This window comes from Mauremys reevesii, linkage group 5, assembly GCF_016161935.1.
Source record: "Mauremys reevesii isolate NIE-2019 linkage group 5, ASM1616193v1, whole genome shotgun sequence".
Classification (NCBI taxonomy): Eukaryota; Metazoa; Chordata; order Testudines; family Geoemydidae; genus Mauremys; species Mauremys reevesii.
Window position 1 is genome coordinate 83,727,442 of NC_052627.1, and position 27,879 is coordinate 83,755,320.

At 41.9% G+C, this 27,879-nt stretch overlaps 1 protein-coding gene and 1 long non-coding RNA gene across 12 annotated transcripts in view; one reads left to right on the forward strand and one right to left on the reverse strand.

Moving 5' to 3' along the window:
- The window catches only part of LOC120406073, a 209,173-nt gene that overhangs the window by 143,414 nt on the left and 37,880 nt on the right, over positions 1-27,879 (reverse strand). For 4 of the 5 annotated variants that reach the window (XR_005599065.1, XR_005599068.1, XR_005599069.1 and 1 more), the window contains exon 3: positions 14,890-14,985. This is a non-coding gene — a long non-coding RNA (uncharacterized LOC120406073). Of the gene's footprint in view, positions 1-1,234; positions 1,615-14,889; positions 14,986-27,879 lie in introns of those variants that run through there. The other variant, XR_005599066.1, reaches the window with a different exon arrangement.
- The window catches only part of MTUS1 (microtubule associated scaffold protein 1), a 195,804-nt gene that overhangs the window by 90,380 nt on the left and 77,545 nt on the right, over positions 1-27,879 (forward strand). Inside the window, exon 1 of one of the 7 annotated variants that reach the window (XM_039540308.1) lies at positions 1,515-1,650. The exons of the other annotated variants lie outside the window; for them this stretch is intronic. Coding sequence (XP_039396242.1) covers positions 1,530-1,650 — 121 coding nt within the window. The 5' untranslated portion in view covers positions 1,515-1,529. Of the gene's footprint in view, positions 1-1,514; positions 1,651-27,879 lie in introns of those variants that run through there. 7 annotated transcript variants of the gene reach the window in all.

The following is a 27,879-nucleotide window of genomic DNA, read 5'->3' on the forward strand; positions in this document are numbered from 1 at the left end:
ATTATGGACACTTACAGATACTGTGCTTTTAAAGTCTCTGATCAAACAAGAAAAACAGTTGTTAGTTACCATTCCACCTGACTGGGGGGGGAAAAAAACATCTCCCTGTCTCTAATGTAAATTAAGAAATGGAAGCCCTATTTACATACAGTCAACAGGAAGAGAACAGTAATGAGTCATCCTGACTCTGGGGACAAAACAGTGAGTTTTCAGAAATACAAGGAGAAGCATAAAGCTATTTTGGCATCCATCTCTTAAGAGACAAAGAGGCCATTGCTCTTGGAATTCTGTGAAAGGTGCATCCCTCAGCCATGTGGGCTGAGGATGCTGAAAACTGCTTGTGAGAAATTGCCTGTTAAATTTTAGACACAAAAAAGCATGTTTTATTTTTTGTTTTGTTACTATTATCCTGATTTCCTAGTAAATCCTGTTGGACTACTGTTCTTTGCTTTCTAGCTTTCAACTCCAGATTTAAAAAAAAAAAAAAAAATTCCTGTTTGGCTATGTTACGGTCCTACAAATCTGACGGCATTTCTTTCTACTTAAAGGTAGAATGATTTAATAACTTGCATCATAAATGAGTGGAAAAATATAAACCTTTTGAGTTATTTAAATACATACTATGTCAGCATGTTGTGCAAGGACTTGCATAATGGTGGTTTACAGTACTGTTCGAATCAATCAGTTATCAGATTACAGCCGAATCTAGAAATACAGGTTTCTTGTTGAAGTCCAGAGCCTGTCATATACTAAATTAAGATTAGTACTCCCTTGATCTTATCCCAGTACACTGAAATTTGCAGTGCCAGGCCACAAAACTGAATGATACTTAAGAGCTTTCTAAATATTAAACTGTTTGTACAGAATAGCATTATTTTATGTGGACTTGTAAGGATTGATGTATGTTAGAAAACATGAAACATAATTAAATCAAGTTGTTGGGATAAATTCAAGTCAATTAGAAAATGGTCAGAATGGAATCAGAATTAGATGAGATGAAACAAGTCTTGATTATATTGAGTGGGGAGGAGAACTAAAATATGCCTTCAGGAATATTAAAGTAATTTTTTCCTTAACAGTCTCTGAAGTACAATTACATGATCTGTGACATTATTGGGTGATATTCAGCTTGGAGACCACCCACTTTTCCCTCCTACTCCTGCTAGGTCTTCATTCCCACTGAGTCGGGTAACAGATTAAGCATGAACAGTGTGATGTAATTCAGAGGCTGCTGGTCTTCTGAATCACTAAGAGAAGGTTTTATTCTGAGGACAAGCTTTGTTTCTGCAACATCTGGTGGGGAGAGAGGCTGCCAGCAGCATTTGCATTGTGGATATACGCTTTCTCACGTTCTTATTTTGTCTGTGAATATGGAATGACAGTGAAGGAATGAGGAATATTTGCTTTCTAGTCTTGTTTTCCTTGCCAAGTATAGCTTGGCCTCAATCAGTGGTGAATTTAAATATATAGTATGACACAGTATTTGGAGGCTGTTTCTTTCTTGTTTGTCTTCCAATTGCTCTGAAGACATGTTATGGTCCCCGAAATTTTCCTTATCCAACATGCATGTGCGACTGACTGCAAAGGGACTGCTCCGAAACCTTCGACTTCCTTCTGGGTATAGGAAAAGCACAGTTATATTTCATACAGGTTTGTGTTTTTAAACCCTGTACTTAGTGTGTGCCTGGGGGACATCTTGTTTACCTCTGGAGCTGCCTGTTAATTAAAATATATTCTGGGCATGAAACATTTCATTTTTCATAGAAACCTAAAGCTTTTATAGAAATCAAGTCCTAGTTTATAAAAGTGGACAGTTTGATATTGGATTTTTCGTGTGTGTGTGTGTGTGTGTGTGTGTGTGTTTGAACTGCTCATCTAGAAAACATGTATTCTATTTGATTATGGAATTCAGAATTGGAATTGACATGTTTCTCCAGATTCTGAAATAGAATCTGGAAATTGATCACTATTAGTGTCTCTGTATTTACTCATAACAAAAAAATAATTACTGTGATATTTTCCCTTCTCCGCCTCTTAAAGGGGGGGGGAAAGAGTACATAATCACATTGTGTAGCTTTTTCTTGAGAGTTATGTAATTTTGCCTGACTACAATGTATCTTGATATCCCTGTTATATATAAAAATATTTTAGATATTTCATGGTTTGTAAGTAGGGAGAGTAAATTTCATGCTTAAAGAAAATCCTTTTTAATTTTAGCCCTAATATCAATGTGATTGGAAATACAGGTGTTTTCATTTGTTATGACTAGCTACAATATATTGTAGCAAAAATACTTGAAAATTTTCTTAAAGAAATGCAATCTGATTTATCATCAGTGAATTGTCTCCTAAGCAATAAGTCACATGTTTTTATCTAGTAAATATACAATATATAAATGATTATGGATGCTGTTGATTTTTTTTATGTGAAATTCCTTTTGTGGAACAATTGCTATATATGGGGTCTATATTAGCCAGGGGAAAGTTTAAATAAATAAATCTTCTCCCACCCCCACTTTTTGTCTGACCTATCTTCCCTCCCCCTTCCCCCCAAATATATGTTTGTGCAGCTGCCTGTGTCTAGTTTTGCCTCCCAGGCATCTCCTTTCTCTCTTGGCCACCATTCATCTCTTCTAACATCTCGTGGAATCTCTGGGTCTCCTTGACAGGCCATTTAGCTCTACTAGTCACTGTTTTCTCATATCTCCTGGCATTTCCTATGTCTGCTTACATTTTATCATGGCCTCTTTTTCCTCCTCTATCCATCTCTTGGAAAGTTAATGTCTGTCTCTCTCAGCTCCCACTTAATGTTAAAATGAGTTAGGAGGTTGAATGCAACATAAAATCTCCAAGCAGACTTTCATGTGTGTAATGTAAATCACAAGATAACTTTAATGTAACTTGATGTTGCAAAACTCTTAATGGATAAATTTCCATATCTGTTCCACGTATCTGAATGTTACAATCTGGTGTCTTCACAGGCAGCATGTCTCCGGAAGTATAGGTATAGCAATAATGCAAGAAATCGGTCAATCTTAAACTTATTCTTTATTGGTTACCTGAATTTGTATATTTTAACATAGTAAAATATACCTAAGCTCTTTTGTTGGTGGTTTTTACTTCTCTCCTCTCCCACCTTACCCCCCCCCCCCCCGCCCGCCGGAAACTTCCTGGGTTTTACAAAAGGTATTTGCTTTTACTGATTTTTTTTTAACCTGAATTTTGGGATTCTTTCTTGTGGACAAGAAAATCCAATAGATTACATTAGATGTTTATATTAATAAATTAGGCTAAGTGTAAATGTAAGGCTGTCCCTTAAAGTAAGGCAATGTAGTGTAAGATATTCTTACACATGTGCAAATGCAGGTGTGCATACTGTTAATGTAGAGTTCATGGGGGAAAAAAGCAGTAAACTGATTTTACTTTAAATACACATTTGTTGCTTTTTTCTGTCTTCCTGCCCCCAATATTAACCCTAGTATTTACGCAAATAACTGAGTTATTTTTGCACTGATTTTCACTAGTTTCTTTTTAATAAATGCCAATAAATTCCCAGGAAACATTAAACAAAAATAAAGGGCCTTGAATATACCCAGTGAATCTATAGTTGTATACAGTTGTAATCAATTTAAATTTCCAGTATCATATTGCAGTCTTAAAAATAATCTTTAATTAATTGTTAGCATTAAGTGGACATCTGAATAAAATCTGCCTCCAGATATTCCTGTTCATAAAAACTATTGAATACAGTACATGAAATATATTGCTAGCCACATGTCCTAGTTAAACAAACATCCCTATAAAGAGGTTCTGTCTGTCTATCTTTCATGCTTTCAGGTATGACCCACAGCCCTTGGAATGGTAGTCAAAGTTCAGCTAGACCATGCTTCTCACTTTTCTCATCTCTTGTCACATCAGTGCTTCTAAACAAACAGCAGAGCATATAACTGCACCAGCAGAAAGGGTGACCAGTGCTAAATATGTATTAAACTAGTTCACAGTCAATACTGGGTGGTAGTAGTATATACATTCAGCAGCACTTTACCACTGTTAACACAGCATAATATATTGACAATTATGTTTTTATGCAACTTGAGAGCAGAAACAGTTTGTGTGGGCCACTTACCCTGAAATAAGGGTGACAGCATAATAAAATTCATGCACATGATCATTCTATGCATAACACTGATTTTTTCAGAAAGTTGGGAATAAGCATATTTATACTGCTGCAGCATCAGCAAGTATGTCTCCTAATGCAGTGATTTGATTGCATTAAAAAAAAATTAGGTTCCTCCTTGGGTCTCACAGCATGCCCAGGTGATTGCACTATATTTTCATAGTGGACTCTGTTTTAATAGAGATTATCATGGACCCTTCCCAGTTGCAATTGCATAGATGGCTTTCCTTCCCTTTAATAAGTGCAACATTCTTGTGACAGCTATGCTAATTGCTTATACAGCTGTAGTAATAAAGTAATATTTAATATAATTTGGCAGATTGAAAATAAAGGAGACAGTACCAGTTGATATGCCATGTCTTCACAGACCACCAGCAGTTCACAGATCAGATTCAGAACCTCTGGGAAAATAGGATTTAACTTCTGTCATGAGGAATGGTATCAGAACTTATTCACAAATTTGTAATGCTGTATTTTTATCCTCATTTTGTGAAAGTCTCTCAGCAAGCCATTGTTCTTTTGATAGTATGTATACCTACTGTAGAAAACTTAGAGATAATGTGAAATCTGAAGTCTACATGCGTAGTGTGACCTTTTAAAACATCCTTGAGTTCTCTCCCTCAGACATTCTTATTTTAATATGTCCAATTGTTAGCTTACTCAATCTTAAATTGCAAAAAAAAGTCTTAATCGGCATGTGTAAGTGAGGAGGAGTTAAATGTGAATAATCCTTTTGATATTTTCATCAGTGAAGAGGGAAATGTATTTTCTATATTACATGTTTAAGAACATGTTTACCAAAACAGTGAATAGAAGTGATCTTAAATACTTAATGCTCTTCATGCATGATTGGTGTGACAGATTAGATCAGCATCTCTGGGTCTCTGTCACCTTAAGAATGTTGGAGAAAGACCGTCTTGGACCATACATATATTCTCCTTCCTTTTTTACAGAAACATATAAAGCAGTAAATTTGACAGAAGGACCTAATTATGGTACCTGAGAGCAAAACTACAGTGGTTTGCAGTGCTATAATTTTTGAAGGATTGTGGGTAAAACTACACAGTTCCTTTTATTATTCATATACTTTGAGTCTTGCAAGTCTTCACAAAACAAAATCTTAGTATCCTGCTTTTGGCTTGCTTAAAAAAAAGAGAGAGATAAATGGTACGTGCCTGATTAATTGACCTGGAAACATGACTTCTCATATCAAGACAGCCAATGCAGTCCTATCATGACAAGAATTTCAGACCATTGCAACCCCCGAAGCCTTTCCCCCTCAAACTCTAAAATAAGCAAACAAATCAGTATAGACCTAGGATCTTTTTAATTAGGCATATACCATTTGTTTGTACAACTTAGTTTTTAAGACCACTCATCAAGTGTTGTGGTCCATGTGATGTGGGAATCTATCAAATTATTAAGGGTAACAAAGCAGTCCCTTCAAAGCACAATAACACACAATCTCCAGAAGGCTCATACCTTGAAATTGTTGCCTAATCTGAATATTTTTTAAAATCAACTTTCCTATAGTACTGTTTGTTTTAGAAATAACTAAAACACAGGATAGTCAAATGACTGCAAAGTCATTTGATACAGTAGCAAGGAGCTATCAAAAATGCCTCTGAAACTGCTACAAGAAACTAACTAATCCAAAAGCCTACCAGAGACCGATTTAGTTTAATATAGCAGAAATGATGCAACCTGTACGTAATGATAAATCTTCATTTCACAAGACAAGGAATACCACTCTAGCAGTAACTATAGAGCAAAATCTTCAGTGTAATCAGTATGACATACTTATTTGAATTCAAAAGTTAGTATAGCATATTCCAAATTATTGTCATACGCATCTGTTTCAGAGTGTCTCAGCCATATTTGCAAAAAAAACAGGAGTACTTGTGGCACCTTAGAGACTAACAAATTTATTTCAGCATGAGCTTTCGTGAGCTAAAGCTCACTTCTGTATTGGGTAAAAATCCTATGGAAACGAATACTAGTTATTCTTAAGACTAGTATCATATATTCTATTCTGTAATGACAAAAAAGCACCAGGATAACTCTTATGGTGAAATCTTCTCAGCACTATAGATAACTGCCAGTTCTGATAATCTGTTTTGGCAACCATACAGAACCACCAGTCCTTTAATTTCAATCCCAAATGCTTGAATGAAATGGACACTGCAACTTGATGCTGTTATCTACTAAACTTAATGTTTTTTATCCTGCCTATTTTAACTTCCATCCATACCTTCAAATTACTTTTTAAGTCTGTGCTTAGTCAGTTTAAGGTCAGCAGGAACCACCCCATCATCTAGTATGATCTTCTCTGTATCTCAGGCCACCAACAGCACTTGCACACTAAATCAAAATTCGACCAAAATATTACAGCCCACAGGAGACTGCTGTGCTGCAGGCAGAGAATAGGGTGGGGGACCAATGTGTGAAGCCCTGCAGTGGCAGAGAATTGGGTATCTCTCAATCAGACCTGCGCTCCATGCTGCAGAGGAAGGGGGGAAAAACTTCAAGATTGCCCCCAGATGAGATTGTTGGTAAACTTCTTCCTCACTTCCCCCCCCTACATGGGGCGATCAGTTAGACCCTGAGTATATGAACAAGAGCCAGCCAGCCAAGCAGCTGAGAGAGTGCTCAGAGCACTGGGCTATGCCATCCAATGTCCCATCTCCAGCTATGGCCAACTCTGACCCTTCAGAAAAACCCAGAATACATGAGGCGGGGGAGGGGAGGAATCTCTGCCTGACTGCTAGAGGTGACCCAACCTGATTTCCTAACAAGCTGCCTAAACATGAAATGACTTAATCAGTTATTTTATATAAAATACCTGATCTTTCATTGTACTATTTAAGAATTCGATGATTGACATGAATGCCCCATTTAAGCTTGAGGTTTAATCGCGGTAAACTGAATTGAAAGCTTTGCATAGTGTTGTGGAGAGCTAGTAACTTTCCCATAGTTATGATTGTAACAGCTGTTCATTATAAACCCTATTTTGCATCTTTCATAAATTTGGCTTGTTAAACGTGTTTAGATTAAATTGCCATATTTACTATGGCAGTAAAGGAGTGTTTCTGAAAACTGTCAGGTTTTGTTCCATCTCTTCAAAGAATTATTTGAAACTTTTGTTTTTGTCTGTCTCCTCCTAGCTCCAACAGCTTGTAAACTACCTCTTCAGACTTTCAATATAGTCCCATCTCATGCACTGGCATAATTTGAAGAGACTAGGTTGTAGAAAAGGGAAGTTTTTTGTAGTGGAGAGTTTTGGACCCAAGCTTATTCCTATTAGTCAATGGACGTTTTTGGCCACAGACTTCAATGAGCCCCAAATTGGGCACTACATCTAAATATAGTCCTTAATTGGTTGGTTTCAGCTAAAAGAACCTGAGCTAAAGGAAGATTTCATTAGCTGTCACCTATAGATTTATCCTCAAGTGGTTGGAGTTATAAGTTCATGACCATTTCCATTGACAGCTGTGGCTTTTTATGGAGAGGAGCTGACCCCTTTCCATAATACTTTAAGATTAGAGCCACCTTCCCATTTTAAGGCTGACTTTTGTTTCTCTCTTCTCCCCCATAAGTTGAAGTACTGAGTTTCCCCTTGAACTTCTGAAAACTGAAAGGAAACGCCAGGATTTGCCAAATTACTCTTCTTGCTATTCCTGCCCACTTTGAGTGCCACTCCCATTTTGGCAGTGGGAGAATGTGCCCAGGCCTGTTGAAGATGAGGTCACCGAGGAAGAGTTTAACCTGCGAAAGGATTATATAGACCATTTGACACTCTCATAAATCTGCTCAAATTCCTACACTTACTTACACTAGTAAGTTGGGGGATAATGCTCATCTGTGTAAAATGATTAAAAGGCTATAGAAAAAAGCACCAAGTGCATTACTAGCTGATTTTTTTTCAGATGAGGTAACTAAAGCAGAGAGATGTTCAGTTGCTTAGCAGGAAGGTCTAGTTTTGGATGCTGGCTATGGAACAAATGACAGTGGGTTCTAGTCTGTCACTTAATGGGTCATGATTTTTAGTACTTCATCAATATTGGAATAAAGCAAAGCTGTCATACGTCTGGCTAACTTGACTTCAGACGTGATGTACACTTCTCCATTGTGCATTGAATGAGATGAAGAGCCACAATTAATTATCAGCAGCACTCAGACCTTTACCTTGGCAATATGGTGATGTGCCAAATTTAAAAAAATGTTTTGTTTTACTTGCATAAGGAAACATGAAATATTTAAAAGAAAATAGCCACTACAGCAAGGCGGTAGTTCTTAATCAAGTATGACTTACTGTGTAAATAAAAGTAAAAAAAAATTCATTTTTCTTATCACAAGAACCTTAATTATGACCTTCAACAAATATACACCCATAATTTCAAGATACATTTTGTAAAGAATGCAATTATGCATAGGATAATGACACACATTGGTCAGCCTCGAATGTAAGCCTTGCGTAGTTGGTTGTTTAGCTGAGGCTGTGGGGTTTTTATGTCTGGGGAGGAAGAAGTGGAGTTTTGAGAGAGCAGAGATGGGGAAACTTATATATGCGGCCCCTTTTTGTATGTGGTACGTGGTTGGTTTGTTACTGTGGCTCTTAGTTGGGGTGTATTTTTAATTATCTATGAAGTGTACCTGAAGCCTTCTTTGACATCAAAGTAAAAAAATTAATAAAACTGATATTTTGCACTCTACTTCCTAAAAGAGTAACTTAGGTGCTAAAATCAGGAAAAGAAAAATACATAAAGCTCCAGTAATCTGGGGATTCTAATTAGGGTTATTGTGTGCACCAAAATGCATTTTGTTTCCTTGATACGAACAATATATATGTGTTTAAGCAATATAAGATTTATTATATAACTGTTTCCTTGCTTTCTAGCATTTGGGTTTTGTAACAAAGAGGTAACCATACCACTTAGCAATCTTAATGGCTTTTAAATAAAGGCTTTTAAAATTTTCAAATTCAAGCCTTTCTCATGCCAATGGTGAAATATGTACAAGTGAGCCTGGTATCAAAGGGCAGATGACTTGTGGTATTAGGAAAACAAAGCATTTCTATTACCAAACTGCTCGTTTTAATTTTAACTTTCTACAGCACAAAGCAATAATTCTTTGAGGAAAGTGATGCCATTTAGCTTCAGTGCTGGACCATGATAGTTTCGGTACTTGTAGCTTGATTTCAAGACTATGATGAATTGGTTCATTGTTTTGTACTGTACTGTTAGCAATTTGAACTTTGTAGGCACACAAGCCCTTGCATTTTGAAACGTGTAATACTGGTAGAGGAAGAGAGTTGTCAGGTTACTTGTTGACTGAAGTAGGTTAAATTTGACTTGAATCAGTCAAAATCTTGCTGCATAGTGTCTTCTCCACTTGTAGTACTGTGGGGCTGTTACTGAATGAAATGGGACCATATGAGCCATTACTTTTGTTACAGATCCATGTCACATAAGTGCAAGAATCACTGGTGTTGTAGACCAGTGTCATTCATTAGGTACAGAGGTTTTAATTCACAACCTGCAAAAGAACACCTATCCCTCATCACTGAAAACCATCAGGGGGCGGGGAGGGTATTGGTTTCATAGTCTACCTTTTAATGCCTCTATGGGTAGACAAGGTGCCAAAGCTCAATGTGTTCACATGGACCTTCAACAAATACCACGCTGTATAGCTGCCACTTTGGGGTAAGGTGACCTAAGAAGACCGTGGAAAGGCAACAGATTTGCAAGTTGGACTCTTTTGGAAGAGGTAAAGAAAATCAACCTGGCTTATGCTTTGGAGACTGGTGTAATCAACCTGGCTGATTTCCAGTTAGTGGTTCACAGAAGTCAGATGTCCATTCTGATTTAGTCCAGTTACCTTTGATAGATGACGGAAGTTTTGTTCATACTTATTACCTGTAGCTGAGATGGAAGGAATCTTATTTCATTAGTTCTATTCATTTCTCTGTTGTGAAAGTCATATTGGGTCAACTGTTAAAGACCAGTGCCCTCAGAACAGTTTCAGGTGTGGTTCTATGGGGTTCTGTGCTACATCTTTTCAATTCAGCATGTATGAGGCTACTAGAGGAGATACTGCAGTGTCAGCACTATGATTGATTAGATGGATGGAGTGGTCAGCATAGGCTCTCCGGGGCTGGAGAACCCATGGGGAAAAATTGGTGGGTGCTCTGCAGCCACCAGCAGCCAAGCTCCCCGCCCTGTCCCCCCTGCCCCAGTTCACCTCCACCTCTTCCCCTGAGTGTGTAGTGTCCCCGCTTCTCACCCTAGCTCCTAGCGCTTGCTGCCGCAAAACAGCTGTTTCATGGCAGCAAGTGCCGGGAGGAAGGTGAATGTGGCACATTCAGGGAAGAGGCGAGGGTGGGGATTTAGGGAAGGAGTCCAATAGGGGCAAGGAGGAGGCGGAGTTGGGGCGGGGACTTTGGGGAAGGGGTTGGAATGGGGGGGCGGGGTAGCGGCAGGAGAGGGTGCATCAGGATGGAGTCGGGGTGCAGCTGGGGGTGAGGGGAGGGTTGAGCACCCACCGGCGCTGGGAAAAGTTGGTGCCTATGGTGGTTGGTCTGTTAGTTTGACCTGCAGATCTAGATTCTACTTCGATCAGACCTGTATGGTGCATAGTTAGATGGAAGAAAAAACATATTTAAAATATTCATGAAAACAAATGCAGAGAATTTTCACATTTGGTGACATTAGCACTATCAGGCTAACTTAAATTGTGACCCCAGGACCTCTTGATGCTAACTGCCAGAGGGCAAAGGAGAATGTAGGGGTGCAGGGATCCCCTGGGTTCACCAAAAGAATGGTCTCCAATGAAAGCCTATGTCACACCAGTGGTCATAATCATTGCAAGATGTATATATGGAAAACGTGAGCAGGGGTGTGAGTCTGTATAGTCTTTGAGTGATGCCACATGTCCATTCCACTGTACGTGTGTATGTGCACACTTGTCAGAGGTTGTTCCCTTAGGTGATACCCATCAGAGTGGCACAAGCACATATTGCAAGCAGGCATAAAGGGTGGAGCTGCCCCTGACCCTCTCCTCAGGTCTTTCCTACCAGCTGTTGGACTTCTGCAAGTCTTGTGGTCTAGTGTGAAAATAGTGCCCTTTTTAGTTTCTGTATGGTTGGTTAATGTAGTTTTAAAATTTGTTTGGGTGCCAGAGCCACATCAACTGGCTACTGGACCTGGTACAGGAGATATGCTGCATGCTCTAGGTTTCGAGTCCTGCCACTCTTGTGGTTAAGCAATGCTATCAGCAATCCGCACCCCAGCTACCTTAAGTACATGGGGAAGGCTCATGTAAGTGATAGATGTAGTGTCTGTAAAGGCTTTAAGCCCTGCTCCAAAAGGAAAGGGCAGTCTGACTTGGATATCTCCTCCTGGAATTGGCTTTCTGTGCTGCATCTTGAACAATCTACAGTCTGGATACCAATCACCTCTGCATCAATTAGGGCTTGTCAACGTTTAAAATGCTGCAGTGGTGCCACGGTTCTCCGATTGGTGTAGCTATTCCACTTCCCCAACCAAATTCTCCTGTTGATCTAACGCTGCCTACACTGCAGGTTAGGTCCACTTAACTGCATGGCTTGAGAGGGGTGTATTTTTCACACCATAAGTAGTATCCTAGCGTAGACCAGGCCTCAGTAGTGCTCCTCCAGCATTACTGGTACCAAAGAGGAGGCACTGTAAATCAGACTCAGACTACAGTCATCAAAGGAGCTGAAGAGGTCAATTTCCTCTAAAGACCTGAGTGCACTCAAAGAGGACACTTACTGGAGTGTACTTCTAAGCAGGGGCAGTTGTTGACTCCAGAGCCTAATATGGGCCTGTTGATGCTGACTCTTGAAATACCATCATTGGGATCACATCATGTCCCAGTCCTGCAGGCTTCTTTTTCAATATCATCTACTTCAGAGGCATTTGAGGCTGCACGAGAGTTGTTGAACCTCTTGGTATCACCATCACGGGCAGTTCAGGAGTCTTCCCCGGCACCAGCACCCATCTACCAACATTACCGGCTTCACATCTGCACTGCGCAGGTCCAGCAGTTTTGGCTGTTAGTATACTGATTTTAAGACTGTACCATCACAGAGAAAACCACAGATGATCTCTTTCTTCATAGTCTGAATCTACTTCACTGGTACCAACAGGTACAGCCCTACCAAGTTTGAAAGAAGAGGATTTTTCTTCATCAGACTCTGAAGTGGACTCCTGGGTGTCCCAACCTAGTTGTTCTTTCCATCAAGAATATACTACCTGCCCACCTTGGTTTCAGCCTCAACATCAACAAGATGCTTGCAGAAAGGACCATTGGGCTATGCACAGTTGGGGACTGAGGCCACCCACAGTGGTCCTTTTGGAACCCTTGAGGGTTCCCACTCAATCAAGAGTCTCCACATCCATCTCAGCCAGCTATCTCCTGCCCTTCAGGAACACTGACTCAGTTAGCATCCCCACATTCACAGGGGCCAGCTTCTAACTTCCTCTGAGGTGCTCAACCCTCCCTCACCCCGGGCCCTTCACCCAAGGCCCCACCCCGCCTCTTCCTGTCCCCACTCTGCCCCTGCCCTGCCTCTTCTCTACTCTTCCTGCCCAGTTCTGTTCCGTCCCCTCCAAGAATGCCCCATCCCTGCTCCTCTCCCTCCCTACCAGTGCTTCCTGCATACCATGGAACAGCTGATCCATGGCGGGCAGGAGGTGTTGGAGTTGATCAGCGGGGGGAGCTGGCTGCCAGTGGGTGGTAAGCACCCACTCATTTTTTCCCTGGGTGCTTCAGGGCTGGAGCACCCACATAGTTCACACCTATGCCTACATTGATGCTGAGCAGATTCAGTACCCTTCTCACAAGCATCCAGGAGGAGAACAGGGACTGGACCAGCCACCAGTACCATTGGCATCCTTTTCATATTTTCCTGATGAGGCAATTGTGGCAGATCCTATTTTCTCATTTCCTGTTGGTTTCAGGCCACATCAGAAGTTGTTGAAGTGGTTGGCTTTGACCCTGGATATTCACCTAGAGGAACTCCAGGAAAAGTCCAACAGTCTTGTGGGCGTTTTGTCATAAGTGGTCCGGGGTAAGATAGCTCTGCCTATTATGCTATTTTAGAACCCACCAAGCTTCTTTGGCAGACCTCTGCTTCCCTGCCACTTACAACAAAAAGGGTGGAAATGTGGTGCTATGTCCCCTCTCAGAGGTGCTTGAACCCTTATCATTATCCCCCTCACAGCTCCCTTCTAGTGTTGGCAACCAATGAGAGAGAGAAAGAAAGTGTGACACAGGGTCCCCAGGCATGAACCCCATTAAAAAAGCCAAAATGCTGGACTTATTTTGAAGGAATTTTCACAGGCAGGTTACAGCTTCATATTACAAACCAGCAAGTTAGGGGCACTATAATTTTACCCTGGGATACAGTTCAAAAGTTCAAAGACAAGTTCCCAGATTATGTGAAACAGTTTTAGACACAATCAAGGAGGATAAGGTGGTTGCCAGAACAGTGCTGCAAGCTGGTTTGGATGCAGCAGATTCTGCAGCTCGCAACATGGCCTCCACCATCACAATGAGGTCCTTCATTGGTTGCAGAGTCCAGGAGCTCCCATTTGAAGAGGCTTCAGACAATGCAAAGTTATCGTTCTAGGCTTGAAAGCTTAACCTCTCATGGTAGAAGCCTTAGTTTTACTGGGACACATGGCAGCATGCACTGGTGCAGTCCAATATGCCAAGTTGATTTTGACTGCTACAAGGCTGGTTGGCTGCGGTATATTCTCCAAGGAGGCAACACAGAGACATGCTAGTGCATGAGCCATAACAGATCTTATTCTTCCTAGATTGGTGGATGGATTCAGCCAATGTCTGCAAGGGAGTTTCCTTTACCCCACCTTGACAGACCCTTACATTAGTCTCTGATGCCTCGGACTTGGCTTGAGGGGCTCATTTGGGCCCCCTGCAAGACCAAGGTCTCTGATCTCCCCAAGATCTCAGACTACACAGATATCAGGGAATTGCAAGTTATCCTGTCAACTTGCATGGTGTTCCTTTCTCACATCAAGGGAAGAGGCGTGTTGGTGCTGACTGACAATACAACGGACATATTTTATGTAAACTAATGGAGGGATGCCCAGGCTTCACTGCTCTTTCAGGAAGCAATTATGCTTTGGAACTTCTGCATCAGCAACTTCACTTTTGAAAGTGGCCCACTTCCCAGGAGTTCAGAATGTGGTGGCTGATTGCCTGACTAGGCTGTTTATCAATCCTCACAAATGGTCCCTTCACCCAGACATAGCAAGGTCCATTTTCCAACGCTGGAGAACTCAAGTGGATCTGTTCGCAACAGAAAATGTCAACAGTTTTTTGCTTCTGAGCAGGCCACAGCCTGAGTTCATTGATGGATACTTTTCTGCTATTGTTGTCAGTGTTTCCTGTACACTTTCCCTATCCCTCTTCTGCCTGAGTTCTGTGCAAGGTCAAGAAAGACAGGCCCATCTTTTATGCTGTTTGCCCTGGCATGGCCTTTCAACTACTAGTTTTCAGACCTCTTACACTTACCTATCAATCCCCACTGTCACTCCTGCTTCACACAGACTTGATTTCATAGACACTCAACCACCTCCTCCACCCTTCATCTGACAGACTGGAGGATTAATGGTTAGCATCAGCAGAAGAGTCCTGCTTTAGAGAAGTTCAGGATGTGCTGCTTACCTAGTTAAATACCAGAGGTTTTCCATCTGGTCCAGATTGAAAGAGGTTTCCTCAGTCCTCGTTTCTGTTGAGCATGTGCTGGACTGTCTTCTGTCCCTGAAACACCAAGGACTGGAGGTCAGTTTGATCAGAATACACCTAGTGGCTATATTGGCATTCCGTCTACCTACTGATAACCATTCTATTTTTCCAACTCAATAGCCAAGATTTTTAAAGAGCTTGGACAGGCTATTTCCATAGGTACATATCCCTATATTTCCCCCATGGAGCCTGAATCTAGTCTTAGCAAACCCTGGTGGCTACCCTCCCACCCTTGAAACTCTAGCAGCCTGTTCTCTGTTGCACGTTTTGATGAAAATAGCATTTTTAGTAGCCATTACATCATTCAGTAAAGTGGGGGAGTTGAAGGCACTAGTACCAGATCCTCCATATACAGTTTTTGGAGACAGTCTACTTTCATTCTCACCCAAGGTTTCTTATGAAGGTGGTTTCCATTTTTCATATTAACCAAGCCATCTTCCCAAAGTATCATGGTAATAAGGCTGAAGGGAGACTGCACTCTGGAAGTTAGAAGAGCTTTAGCATTTTTATCTGGAACAGACTGAAACTTTCAGGTCTTCAACTCAATTGTACATTGCTTTTGTGGACAGAATGAAGGGCAGTCCTGTTACCACTCAAGGGATATCATCTTGGATATCCAGTTGTATTCACCTATGTTACCATTTGGTTAGTATGATGTCACTGAATAGAGTGTTGGGTCATTCGACTAGATCCCAAGCAACCTTTCTGTCTAAAGTTCCCCTGTTAGACACTTGCAAAGTGGCAACCTGGTCATCACATCACATGTTTGAGACTTAGCATAGTGAGAGGCAATCTAGAGATGATTCTAAACGTGGACAAATAGTCCTCCACTCCCTGTTAAAATAGACTCCGAACCCACCTCCAGTTGGGACTACGTGTGAGTCACTTACAGTGGAATGGACATGAGCAATCACTCGAACTGTTACTAACCTTTTTTGTAACTGTTTTTCGAGATGTGTTGCATGTGTCAGTTCTACAACCCACCCTCCTTTCCCTCTGTACACTTAGAAAACTTACTACGTTTGCTATTCCCTTTAAAGAAACAGTACGTCAGCCTCTTACCACCTTACTGGAATTCACAAACACTCGATTTTAATCAAAGTACTGGGTTGGTTTATAGTTAAAAAGTAAAACAAGTTTATTAAACAGAACTAACAGGTTAAGTGATGCCAAATAAAAGGAATCAAGGTTAGATTTACCAACAGTCAAAAGTAAGAATACACTTGCAAGACTAAAACCTAATTTCAGCCAGTTATTGTCTTTCCCTAAGCAGGTTTCTCACCTATAATCGATTTCCAGACGCTTCAACCCCTTTGGTTGAAGGACCAATCTTTCTGTAGTTGCAAGAGCTCTGGCCTCTTTAGTTCCCCAAATGATGGATAACTTAGGGGTTCACCACCACTCCCTTATAGTCAAGTCAACTGTTGAAAAGCATATCGTTCATTGACCTTGCTTCAAGAGGAAGGAAAGATTCTTGGGGACACAGTTTCCATCCCCCATCGAGATTGTGATAATCTTTTCCCCACTTGATCTCCTGATGGCTTTGTTTACCTTGCATGTAAACATGTCTTCATTGTCTCTGCCTGTTGACCAAGTTTGTCAGATAAATGTATAGACTCATTTGTGATGTAAACATTGTGACTTCCCAAGTAATTTGTAAGCTTTGACGGTTCTGTTTACTGCTTGTGTAAATTGCAGTGCCACTGTCACTTGTCAAGCCTACTTTATTTGTATTCAGGACCTGCAGAGACCTGTTTCTAAGTGGTTTGAATACAGACTTTAAAACATAACATCAGAGGACATCCATAACTCCATATATAGTATTAATATACATACATTTTACAATATTAATAACCAGTGTCATTTTTTCTAGTGATATATTACATTACACCAATGAACTGAGATACTCTCAAGCCAGCTGAAACTCATGGCTAGGTACTAGGAAGCCACATGCTCTCTGGCCTTGGGGTGCTGTTAGGGTCAGACAGGCCTAGTGGATAGTGGTGGTGAGGAAGGGAGCAGGAGATGGGATACATCTTGATTTTTAGTGAGACATGAAACTGTGTCAAAAGCGACATTCTTATAAGTATATTAGGGAAATGCTTTTTAAAGAGAGCTTTACATTTTAGGTTCGTGATAGAGATGATGACCCTGAAGAGACAGGCCCAAATTCTCCTCCTTCCTTCTGTCACTAGAAGAGTCAAGTTCGGTGTACGGTGGGCTACTGTGTCCTAGGAGGAATTTCCCTGCCAAGATCCTACAACTGTTTTCTTGGTTCTGCAGCCTTGCTTTGTGAAGGGAAATGGACAATGGATCTGTGCAGTTGCCTTGGCAACATGGGTCCCAGCATGCACCTTCCTTTTGCTAGATTTCACTTTATGGGAATGTCTGCAACCCTTTCATGAGCTCCACAGTTTCTGCCAAGCACAGCATGAATGCATTACTTCTGGTGTTTGGGAACCCTGCATGGACAGCATGTGGCCCTAATGAAATACAGAACAGTACAAGGTATTTTTAAATCTAAAAATCTTAAGCCTCCTGCTCAAATTAGCAATATGAATATTCACAAAGAGAAATAATTCACCTTAAATAACCTGGTTGGTATCTGTGCAAGGTGTTTAATTACCATAGCTATTTATAAATCTTCCATTGGTAGCAGCATCTTGTCAAGTGACATCTGACACTGGTAGTACAGGAGTCTCTAAGCTTGTGAATAATCTTCCACCCTGCTTTACAACAGACATCTTATTTAACTCCTTTTCAGTCTTCTAGGGCCAGTTGTTGTCCATTATCACATGCTATTTCTGAGATAACTGTCATAAGTGTTCAGAAAGTACTTGTGTGAACACTCAATTATTTTTATGAAAGTAAAATCTAGGGAAATGGGAAGATCTCATTTCAGTTAGGGAGGAAATAGGAAAACTGGAGCATCTGAATTGCCATTGTTTAATGAAATTCTGTAACAAAAGGTCTCTAATCTAAATTTTGGTGAAAAATCTTAGCTAAGGTTTTTACAGAAGACTTTTTAAAGTAGAAAAACACAGGAGTTGTGATTGTCACACTTATTAGGTAACTTTGTCTTGCTTCACTTTGTCTGTAAGCATGCAGGCATCTCTAGTGCACCTTTCTTCTCCCCCCCCCCATTTGATTTAGTGCCAATATCAGAAAACCAATTTTAAAACCTCTGTCTTGTCCAGGGGTGTGCAAACTTCTTGGCTCAAGGGCCACATATAGGTATGGAAATTGTGTGGCAGGCCATGGATGCTCATGAAATTGGGGGGGGTTGGGTTGTGAGAGGGCTCCAGCTGAGGGTGCGGGCTCTGGGGTGGTGCTGAGGGGTTGGGGGTTCAGGAGGGTGCTCCAGGCCAGGGCCACCCAGAGGATTCCGGGGGCCCGGGGTCTTCGGCGGCGGGGGGCCCTTCCATTCCGGGACCCGCCGCCGCCGAAGTGCCTGAAGACCCGCGGCGGGGGGCCCCCCGCCACCGAATTACCGCCGGAGTGGGACCTGCCGCCGAAGCACAGCCCGGTCTTCGGCGGTAATTCGGAGGGGGGGGCCCCTGCCGCGGGTCTTCGGGGCACTTCGGCGGCGGGTCCCGGAAGGGCCCCCCGCCGCTGAATTACTGCTGAAGACCGAGCTGAACTTCGGCGGCGGGTCCCGCTCCGTCTTCGGCGGTAATTCGCCGGCGGGGGGTCCTTCCGCTCCGGGGCGGAAGGACCCCCCCCCCCCGCCGGCGAAGACTGGGAGTGAAGAAGCTCCTGCGCCCGGCCCCGCAAGAGTTTTCCGGGGGCCCCCGGAGCGAGTGAGGGACCCCGCTCCAGGGGCCCCGAAAAACTCTCGTGGAGGGCCCCTGTGGAGCTCGGGGCCTGGGGCAAATTGCCCCTCTTGCTCCCCCCTCTGGGCGGCCCTGCTCCAGGCTGGGACTGAGGGGTTTGGAGGGCAGGAGGGGGATCAGGGTTGGGGCATGGGAGGGGGTCAGGGATGAAGGCTCTGGGCAGCGCTTACCTTAAGTAGCTCCCAGAAACAGCAGCATGTCCCCCCTCTGGTTCCTACCAGGAGGTGCAGCCAGGCACCTCTGCACGTTGCCCTGTCTGCAGGCACCATCCCTGCAGCTCCCATTGGCTGTGGTTCCTGGCCAATTAGAGCTACAGGGGCAGCGGTTGGGGCAGGGGCAGTGTGGAGAGCCCCCTGGCTGCCCCATGTGTAGGAGCTGTAGGGGGGACATGCCGCTGCTTCTGGGAGCCATGCAGAGTGGGGCAAGCTAGCAGCCCTACTCCCCAGCTGGAACGCCAGAGTGGGGCAAGCCCCGGACCCCACTTCCCGGCAGGAGCTCGAGGGCCAGATTAAAATGTCTGGAGGGCCAAATGTGGCCCTGAGCCATAGTTTGCCCACCCTGATCTAATCTATTGGAAGAAGAGCAAGTTAATTTTAGACTAAATCAATTCAAATATTTAAAATTAAAATAATGAAGATAAATTGGGGGATGTTTCCAGCAGAAAAATAAGCAGTCTTGTTCTAGTCCTAGATGCAATGCCAATTGCAATCTACGCTGCTTCATTGATGAACAAGGTAGTCTAGAAGACTTTGTCTGCTTTTCTTAAGTGTAGGTACACACTCATGGTATACAAACTACATATCTGTGGCTTTCTCCTTCTGGACCAAGAATTACTATTATCAAAGTTTCTGAGCTACACACCTTCCTTAACAAAAGAGGACTCAGTTATTCAACCGAGTACAAGAAGAATACAGTTTTCATGTGTTTGTTGATACTGTTGCATGAGGCTAACTACAGCAAGGAAACTTCAGATTTCAGTATCTGAAACATAATCCGTGAATAGCTATACATCTCATTTCATGTATAGTAGTGGCACAAGTAGTCATAACTTGTTTTCAGACACTAATCCTTCTTAGAATCACAAAATAAAGTAGAGGATAGGCTTGTCCCTTGTGAATATGGATATTTAATAGTTATTAAAATGTAATGTTTTGGTATTTAATTTTAAATACTTGGGAGGCAGAGAGATACTTGGCGGGGAGGAAGCATATGAGTATCTAGACAAACTTCAGAGTAATAGTAACTGTTCGTGATAGGTACCATAGTGGTGGTGGTGCATGTCCTAGAAAACAGCAGTCAGATACTTACAGGAGTTTAGGGAGTCAAAGTTGCTCCCCTGCAGCACTTTATTTGTGGGGGGGGGAGGGGAGAGAGGAAGATTTAATGAGGCTCAAGCAGCACAAATTTCTTCCCATCTGCTGTTGCTGAAACTAGTTTGGCCTAGTTCATGTTCCCCAGCCTCCTTTAACCATTTTCCTTCTTGTATTCCACAGCTTTTTCTGGCAGTGTGTGCCTTTAGGGATCACTCTGGTCAAACAGGGAGTTGGAAGAGATAGGGGAGAAGACTGAGCTGGAAGGGGGAGAGGGTGTTCAGGAGAGTAGTGCCCAGACACTGGAGGCTAGTGAAAACTCTGCTGACTGGTGCTGAAAACTGAAGGATATACTCCTGGGGGTATTCTACACCAAACATTTTGGGCCAAAATATTTAAAATTCTTCTCACACTATTTTAAAACACTATACAATTCTTCATATTTTATTTATCAAAATAACACAATATAATCACACCAGTTTCAATCGTTTTTGTAATTTATTTCAAAATACCTGTCAACAAGTATGTCTAACGACAGAAAAAAGATTCAGGAAATGTGTTTTGTCATAGATTCTTTACTAGGTATATTAATACAGAACTTTGAGTAATAATCCATTTAAAGTACAATTCAGAAATGCATTTCCTGTGCCCTTCAGAAGCAATGCAAAGGCTTGGGGGAGTTGGGGTAATGGAGGAGCTCAGGGAGAGGGAAGTAATTGTTGGGAAGGAGTCTGGGTGTGAACCTGGAGGGGTTGTTGGGTGTGGGTGGGAAAATTATGGAACTGGGTGGGTGGGTGTGTATGTGCGGGGGCAGGGAAGGATTGTTGGGGAGTTGGGGAACTTCCCCTATTCAGACCCTGGCTGACCCCTAGCCTCTCCCATTCAGTCAGTCACATCTGCCCTGTCCATGTGTGTCCCTGCACCCCCACCATTCCCGTGTGTCCCTGCACCTCCACTCAGCTACCCTTACTCCCCTTTCCCATGCATCCCTGCCTTGTCCCCATGCGTCCCTGCCCCCATTGTCCCTGCATCCCCACTCAACACTCCTGCCTTGATGTGGTCCTGCACCTCCACTCCCATTCAGCCCTGCCACAGTCTGTCCCACTCACTAGCTTTTCTGAATCCCAGTCCACTTTGACCCCAGCAGCTCCATGTGCCCCACTCTGTCCTTCCCCCCCCCCCCTCCCCACCTCCAATAGCCTCATGCCTCCTTGCCTGGCCCTGTGGGCAGGATGCTGTGAGGAACACAGTCTCTCATCCTTCATATTGGCTGCTGACTGCTATATCTGGTGAGTCAGATGCCTCAGTTCTGGTGTCATAGCATTTCCTGGTGGACAAAATGCATAACTGCAGCACCTCTCCAGCAGAGTGCATTTTCTGTGGAGAGAAAAAAAATCTGCAGGGAACATGAATTTTGTGTGAGCACAGTGGCACAGAATTCCCCCAGGAGCAAGGACAAATGTTGAAAGTAGCATGTGCGTGTAGGAAGGGAGAAAGGATCTCTCCCATGGCTGTATAATATACAGGGTGCTGTGCTGTGTCATCTTGGCAAGACATTTCAGAGGGCTCTATTGTGTCACTATTAGACCACATTCAGAAGAGAATAATTAAAAATAATGGTCATGGAATGTTCTGGAGACATCCCCAGAGAGAAGTGCTTGTTAGTTTGTAACCTGGAGAATACTTCTGGTGTATCAGAACAGGAAATATGGTGCTATTAAGATAGGGTGTGTGGAAGAAAAATGTAATCTCGTTCTGTTGGCCAGAAATTACTATGGTAACCTGGAGGCATGCTCTAAAGTACTTCTTAAAGTACATTTATGGAAGCTCATTCAATTATGTGGTAGTTTTTTGGGGAGGTTTATTTTATTTTTATTTATTTATTTCATATAAATGATACATCTGCCTGAAAGATACTGTGTGCTTGTATCCCTAAGCAGTCAATGAGGAATGAAATTTGAGACAGATGACTTAAATTTTAAGTCCCCAACTGAAAGACTTCATTTCAAATTAATATTTACTTTTGGAATGCTAAATAGGCACACACGTTTTAACATTTTACTCTGATGTAATTTTACTGAGAGAGAAATTTAACTTCCACTGTGTAAATGCTTCCAGATACTGAAACTACATAAGAGGGGGGATATGTTTAAAAGAAAAAGGAGGGGGAAGCCCCCCAAACCTAAATTGCTAGGCAACTTCTCTGTAGTCTGAATTCCTCTGAAAGACCAATACAGTGTTAATGTAAGTACTACTAAGAGCACTCTTTATGGGACTCAAATCAAAAAGGCACCACAGTATTTAAGATATGCATATGAGGGGTATTTCTATGTTAGCATCAAAGCTGCGTCATAACTTTCCTTCTGTTCAGACATTTATAGAACTTTTACAAGATGGATATTGAAGGCAAAAGTATGATACAGTAACTCCTCACTTAAAGTCGTCCCGGTTAACGTTATGTTGTTGATCAATTAGGGAACATGCTCGTTTAAAGTTGTGTAATGCTCCCTTCTAACGTCGTTTGTCAGCCGCCTGCTTTATTTACTGCTTGCAGGAAAAGCAGCCCATTGCAGCTAGCTGGTGGGGGCTTGGAACCAGGGTGGACCAGCAGCCCCCCATCAGCTCTCCACTCCCCTAAGTTCCCTGTGCAGCAGCTGCCCAGCAGGCTAACAATTGCAGCTTACTCTTCCACTGGAAGAGTAACTATTGCTGGGGAGTCTGAAGGAGGGAAACTGAGGCAGGTGTGCCCATCATGCCAGGGCCTGCTGCAGGAGAGCACTTCAGGTGGGGCTTCCTTGGGTTATCCTTCAAATGTGCTTCAGCAGTTACCTGGATGTGAGAGAGTTCATTCCCAGTCTACGTGAAGTCATTGATTTCTGCTGTAACTGCCAACAAGGGTGTTAGTTGTGGTGCGGTGGCATTGGGGATATGAACATCTGCTCACAGGGAACTCAACTGACTATGAAACTCCTTCTACATTGGCTACTGAGCAGCCATCAGATGGTCACAACTGCCAGTTACTACAAATATAGAACCGATTTTAATTATCAATTGGAGCCTTTGGATGTTACTACATTACATATAATGTTGAAATAATACTAGCAATTCAGGGTTACCTAGTCTTTAGATTTTAAGAGCTCGGTGTTAGGTCACTGACTTAATGGGAGAAATTCTATTTGCTATACCTGACTTATTTCCCACCCAAAAGCTTTATCATGCCTGCATCCTCACTGCTAAGTGTTCAAAAATGTTAGTTTTAATCTATAGCCTAAGTTGGTCTGTTGTAGACTACATACCCCAGTAATTTCTCCTGGCTTGTCCCTGAAAGACTACGCAAGGGGCATGTGTAGTGTAAGCAAAAGGGAGACTATTTTTGGCAAACTACTTTTCATCCTGAATTGCAGCAAACTATATCAGGGTGAGTATGTGGGATTGAAGCTTCTGGTCCTGATATATGAAGCACAATATCTACATAATGGGAGATCTCTTAATGTGTTTAATTGTAATGCTTCTGGTACTCTTTCAAATATTTTCACTTACAAATGCGGAAATTGCTCCTTAGCTTGTGAAGGAGCCTCTCTAGAACTGAGTTGCATGCATGCAACCAAAAGTCTCTAGTGCAGATTATCTTTGAGTGCACTGTGTATTGTAAACGAGGAAGCTGAAGTTGGCAAACAAATCTGGGGATATCATCTTGGCACCACCTAATACAATGATTTAAAATATGGTTCAGGTATCAGGTTGAGAATTAGAATGGGTCTCCAATGCACTACTTTAGGACTTCCAGTGTGTCCTATATACAACGGGCCAAATTTAAGTTCAGTCGCACTTGTTCCAATAATTCATCAATACCAAATTGCGCTAGTATGAGTTAAATAGCTAATGGTTTTAAAGTACTTTTAAGAAAATAACCAACAATGTCTAGTTATAGTAATAATTTGGCTCAATTAAGTCTTTGATCCTCCCAAGTAGCTGTGGGTATGGTTTAAGAAATGGTGTTGGTGCATGATAACATCTGATTATTTTAGCTTTTTGACCACAGTGGTACTTGTGGTGAGGTATGGGGGAGGGGGCACTGCTCTGGAGGAAAGACTGCAGCCCTCTGCAAGCCCTTGGGCCTTACACAGGGTCTCTTTCAAAAAGTTTGGGTAGTTCAGACACATTTGAGGCAACTTGTGGCTGTATGATTGAGATTTGTCCACTCAACTTAGTTATATTGTTTGCTAATCCATTAACTAAATGTTGGTCATGTTGGAAGAATTGCTTCCCAGTAAATTTAGTGCTTGGCATAATTGCTTACATTCTGTTCAAATGTCTCACTAAGGAAAATTATTAAGACTGTTTGTCCTGTTGAACTTTTTCCAGACTTCACTTTATTTGGGAGTGAATCCAGTCTTGACCCAGAGGAACTTATTCCTTCATATTTCTGTTCTTTCAGTAGTTCACTTCTACTTGATTGTAACACAGGAAGGGGAGGAAAAAAGTGTGGAAATTGTGTTATCCAATGTGGTCATAAATTTCTTAAAACAAAAAACCTTAGGTATCTTTTTGGGGAAGAGATTTAATTTAAACATGGAGATTTCACATCTGCTGCTGATTATAATAATAATTGGAGATATACCAATCTCCTAGAACTGGAAGGGACCTTGAAAGGTCATCGAGTCCAGCCCCCTGTCTTCACTAGCAGGACCAAGAACTGATTTTTGCCCTAGATCCCTAAGTGGCCTCCTCAAGGATTGAACTCTCAACCCTGGGTTTAGCAGGCTAATGCTCAAGCTATCTTCCACAAAATTGTTCAGCCATCATAGAATCCAGGACCAGAAAGAACCTTGAGAGGCCAGCCAGTCCAGTCCCACAGCAAGATCAAGCATTATTTATCTATCCCTGACAGGAGTTTGTCTAACCTGCTCTGAAAAATCTCCAACGATGGAGATTCCACAACCTCCCTATGTTTTACACCACACTGTCATTCAGACAGTCTCTCCCTAACACCCTCAACTGCATACGTGCATGTATCCAGAATTATTTTTGTCATTTGGCAGGCATTGCAAGTATTGTATTGCATATTCATTAAGGTACACATCTATTGTAGAGTACTCACATTAAAGAGAAAAACAATTGTACAAGCCAGTGAAGTTTTGATTAAATTGGTAGGTGTTGCTTCTCCTAATACATGGCAAATACTGCCCCCACACTGTCAGTGCGAACTCTGAAGTGTTTTCTAGGTCATGAAGATGTAACCGTACAATGGCTTTCTTACTGAATCAGTGGTCTCAAAACTCCTTACACTGTCTTCATCCAGTTAAAGTGTGACATATTGCCCCTCCACTGTGGACAAGAAGCCCCGTGGACCACAAGTGGTCCCCACATCACAGTTTAAGACCCACTTCTATAGAAGAAAATTACAATGCTTGTTCTGTTATGTTTTCCTGCATAACCATTTTAAATCTCATAATAAATGTAATCTTATATTGGAAAGAGAACTCTGTACACAGCCAGACCTTCCCTGTGTCCTGCTGGATTCTAATTCCAGTCTGACATGACTTGTAACAGTAAAATAGATCTTGTCTCCTCCCCTACTTTAAACAGAGGTGTGTACTATTTTACAGCTCAAGAGCGGATGTTGGACTTTTATCCTTGTGAACAAACTACAACATTTTGCACCATCAACTTTCATTTAAAAATTTCAAAAGCAAATATATGGTATGTCTAGAGAACACTTCCTCCTATGTTTATATATCCTTTTGTAGAAACGAGATTAAAACTCTTACAAACTGGTTTAATTTAGTTGCCAATTATCTCTGTAGATTTGGTCCACACCTATTGGAGTAGACTTATTTCATAAATCCATTCTGTACCTCTAACAGAATCAATTTCAATTCTAGCTGTTACAGATCCAGAATGGATTTTTGAAGTAGGTGTAGTACAATAATTAACACTATAAAATCAGCCTGTCCTGCCGGCCTCATTTCCTTTTCTAAGGTAGGCACATAGACTATTTGCCATGGGTGTAGTACAGCAAGCTGGACAAGTACCAAGCTGGGTTTTGCTTATAGTATTTGTTAAAATCTCTTAATTACCTAAATAGGCAAGTAATTGTCTGCTATATTAGTTACACATTCCAAATCCAAATCTGGACACTAATTTAAGTGCTTGTTAAACATGATTTATAAAGACTATCCCTTAAAATTGTCCAACAGACTGGAGCATTAAAGGAAAGTCTCCATTTCTAAGGTTTTCCTGATTTCTTCTCTACTAATGCAACCAGCAGTGATAGCATTGATGGAAGCTCTAATTGTAGACAAAGCAATGGCTTCTAGCATTTTACTATTGTGTAGTCTACTCCTGCTTGTTGGAGGACTAGTAGTGACAGTAAAACAAGTTTGTGGTTACTGGTAGAGCTATAGCAATGATAGGAAGAGCTGGAAGTTGCAGAAGAAAGTCTAGTGTATCCAAAGACTGAGTGCAGATTCTAACAAACTGCATTCCTCTTGAAAATGGTGTAGGAAGGGAATGTCCAGGAGTTGGAGTAATGGGGCTGGAGTCTGCAGATCTTATTCCTAGTTCTGTTGCTGACTTCTATGTTTGGAAAATTACTTATCTTATTGGGCTTAGGTTACTCCAATTTTAAATGTAGTTAAACTATCTCTGTAAAAGTGGAAGGAAAGCACAGTGTAACTTTTTAAAACCGTACATGTTACAGCAAAAGTTTAGAAGCTTGGTAGGAACAAAAAGAACATGAAACACCAGGGAGCCAAACCACAAATAACCATGCAACCCTGAGATTTTGACTTGAGAAAAGTGGAGCCTCTTGGCATTGAAGGCTGGAAACTAACTGTAGATGAGAAATCTTCTCAAATATTGTAATTTCCTGAAATTGAGTTTGTCACCTAGAAAGTGTTTTGTTTTTACTTGTTTTTTTATTCTTGTTTATCACTTAAATCTCTGTTCTTTGTTAAACTCATTCTTGTTTTATTACAAAACCATCTCAGTGCTGCATATTAAAGTGTAAGTCTTCAGATAAACAGGCCAGTGTGTGGCCTGTCTCTTTTGGAGGCAGCAAACTTAACCTCTGAGCATCCAGTGAGAGGGCCTGATCATTAACTGCAGGCAAGATTTGGACTGGCAGAGTCCTGAAGAGTTTGCTGGTGGATCACGGAGCTAATAGCTTAGCAGCGGCAAAACTCTCACTTGCTGAGGCTGAGAAGGGTAATGGTGTCTCACATTTCTAGGAACCCCAAGCAGGACGTTGCACTTGTCATGCAGCAAGCATACTAAGATGGTCAAAAGCAGGAGATCAAGGTGGCTAAAACTCTTACTGCTTCAGTGTTCAATAATGTGTGTGCTTTAGTGGAAAACTGTTTTAAATGAGTATCAGAGGGGTAGCCGTGTTAGTCTGGATATGTAAAAGCAACAAAGAATCCTGTGGCACCTTATAGACTAACAGACGTTTTGCAGCATGAGCTTTCGTGGGTGAATACCCACTTCTTCGGATGCAAGTGATGGCCACCACTTGCATCCGAAGAAGTGGGTATTCACCCACAAAAGCTCATGCTGCAAAACGTCTGTTAGTCTATAAGGTGCCACAGGATTCTTTGTTGTTTTAAATGACAAAATCTTTGCCTATATTTGTTTATTCTGTGAATGGCATCTGCAAGAGGAAAGGAATACTGGGATCAGACCTGTCAGCTAGTTGTGCTGTGCCATTTGTCTTCTGGGAGTTGCTTGTGGAAGGAACAGATAAAAATATGTGGAGCAGAAGATTT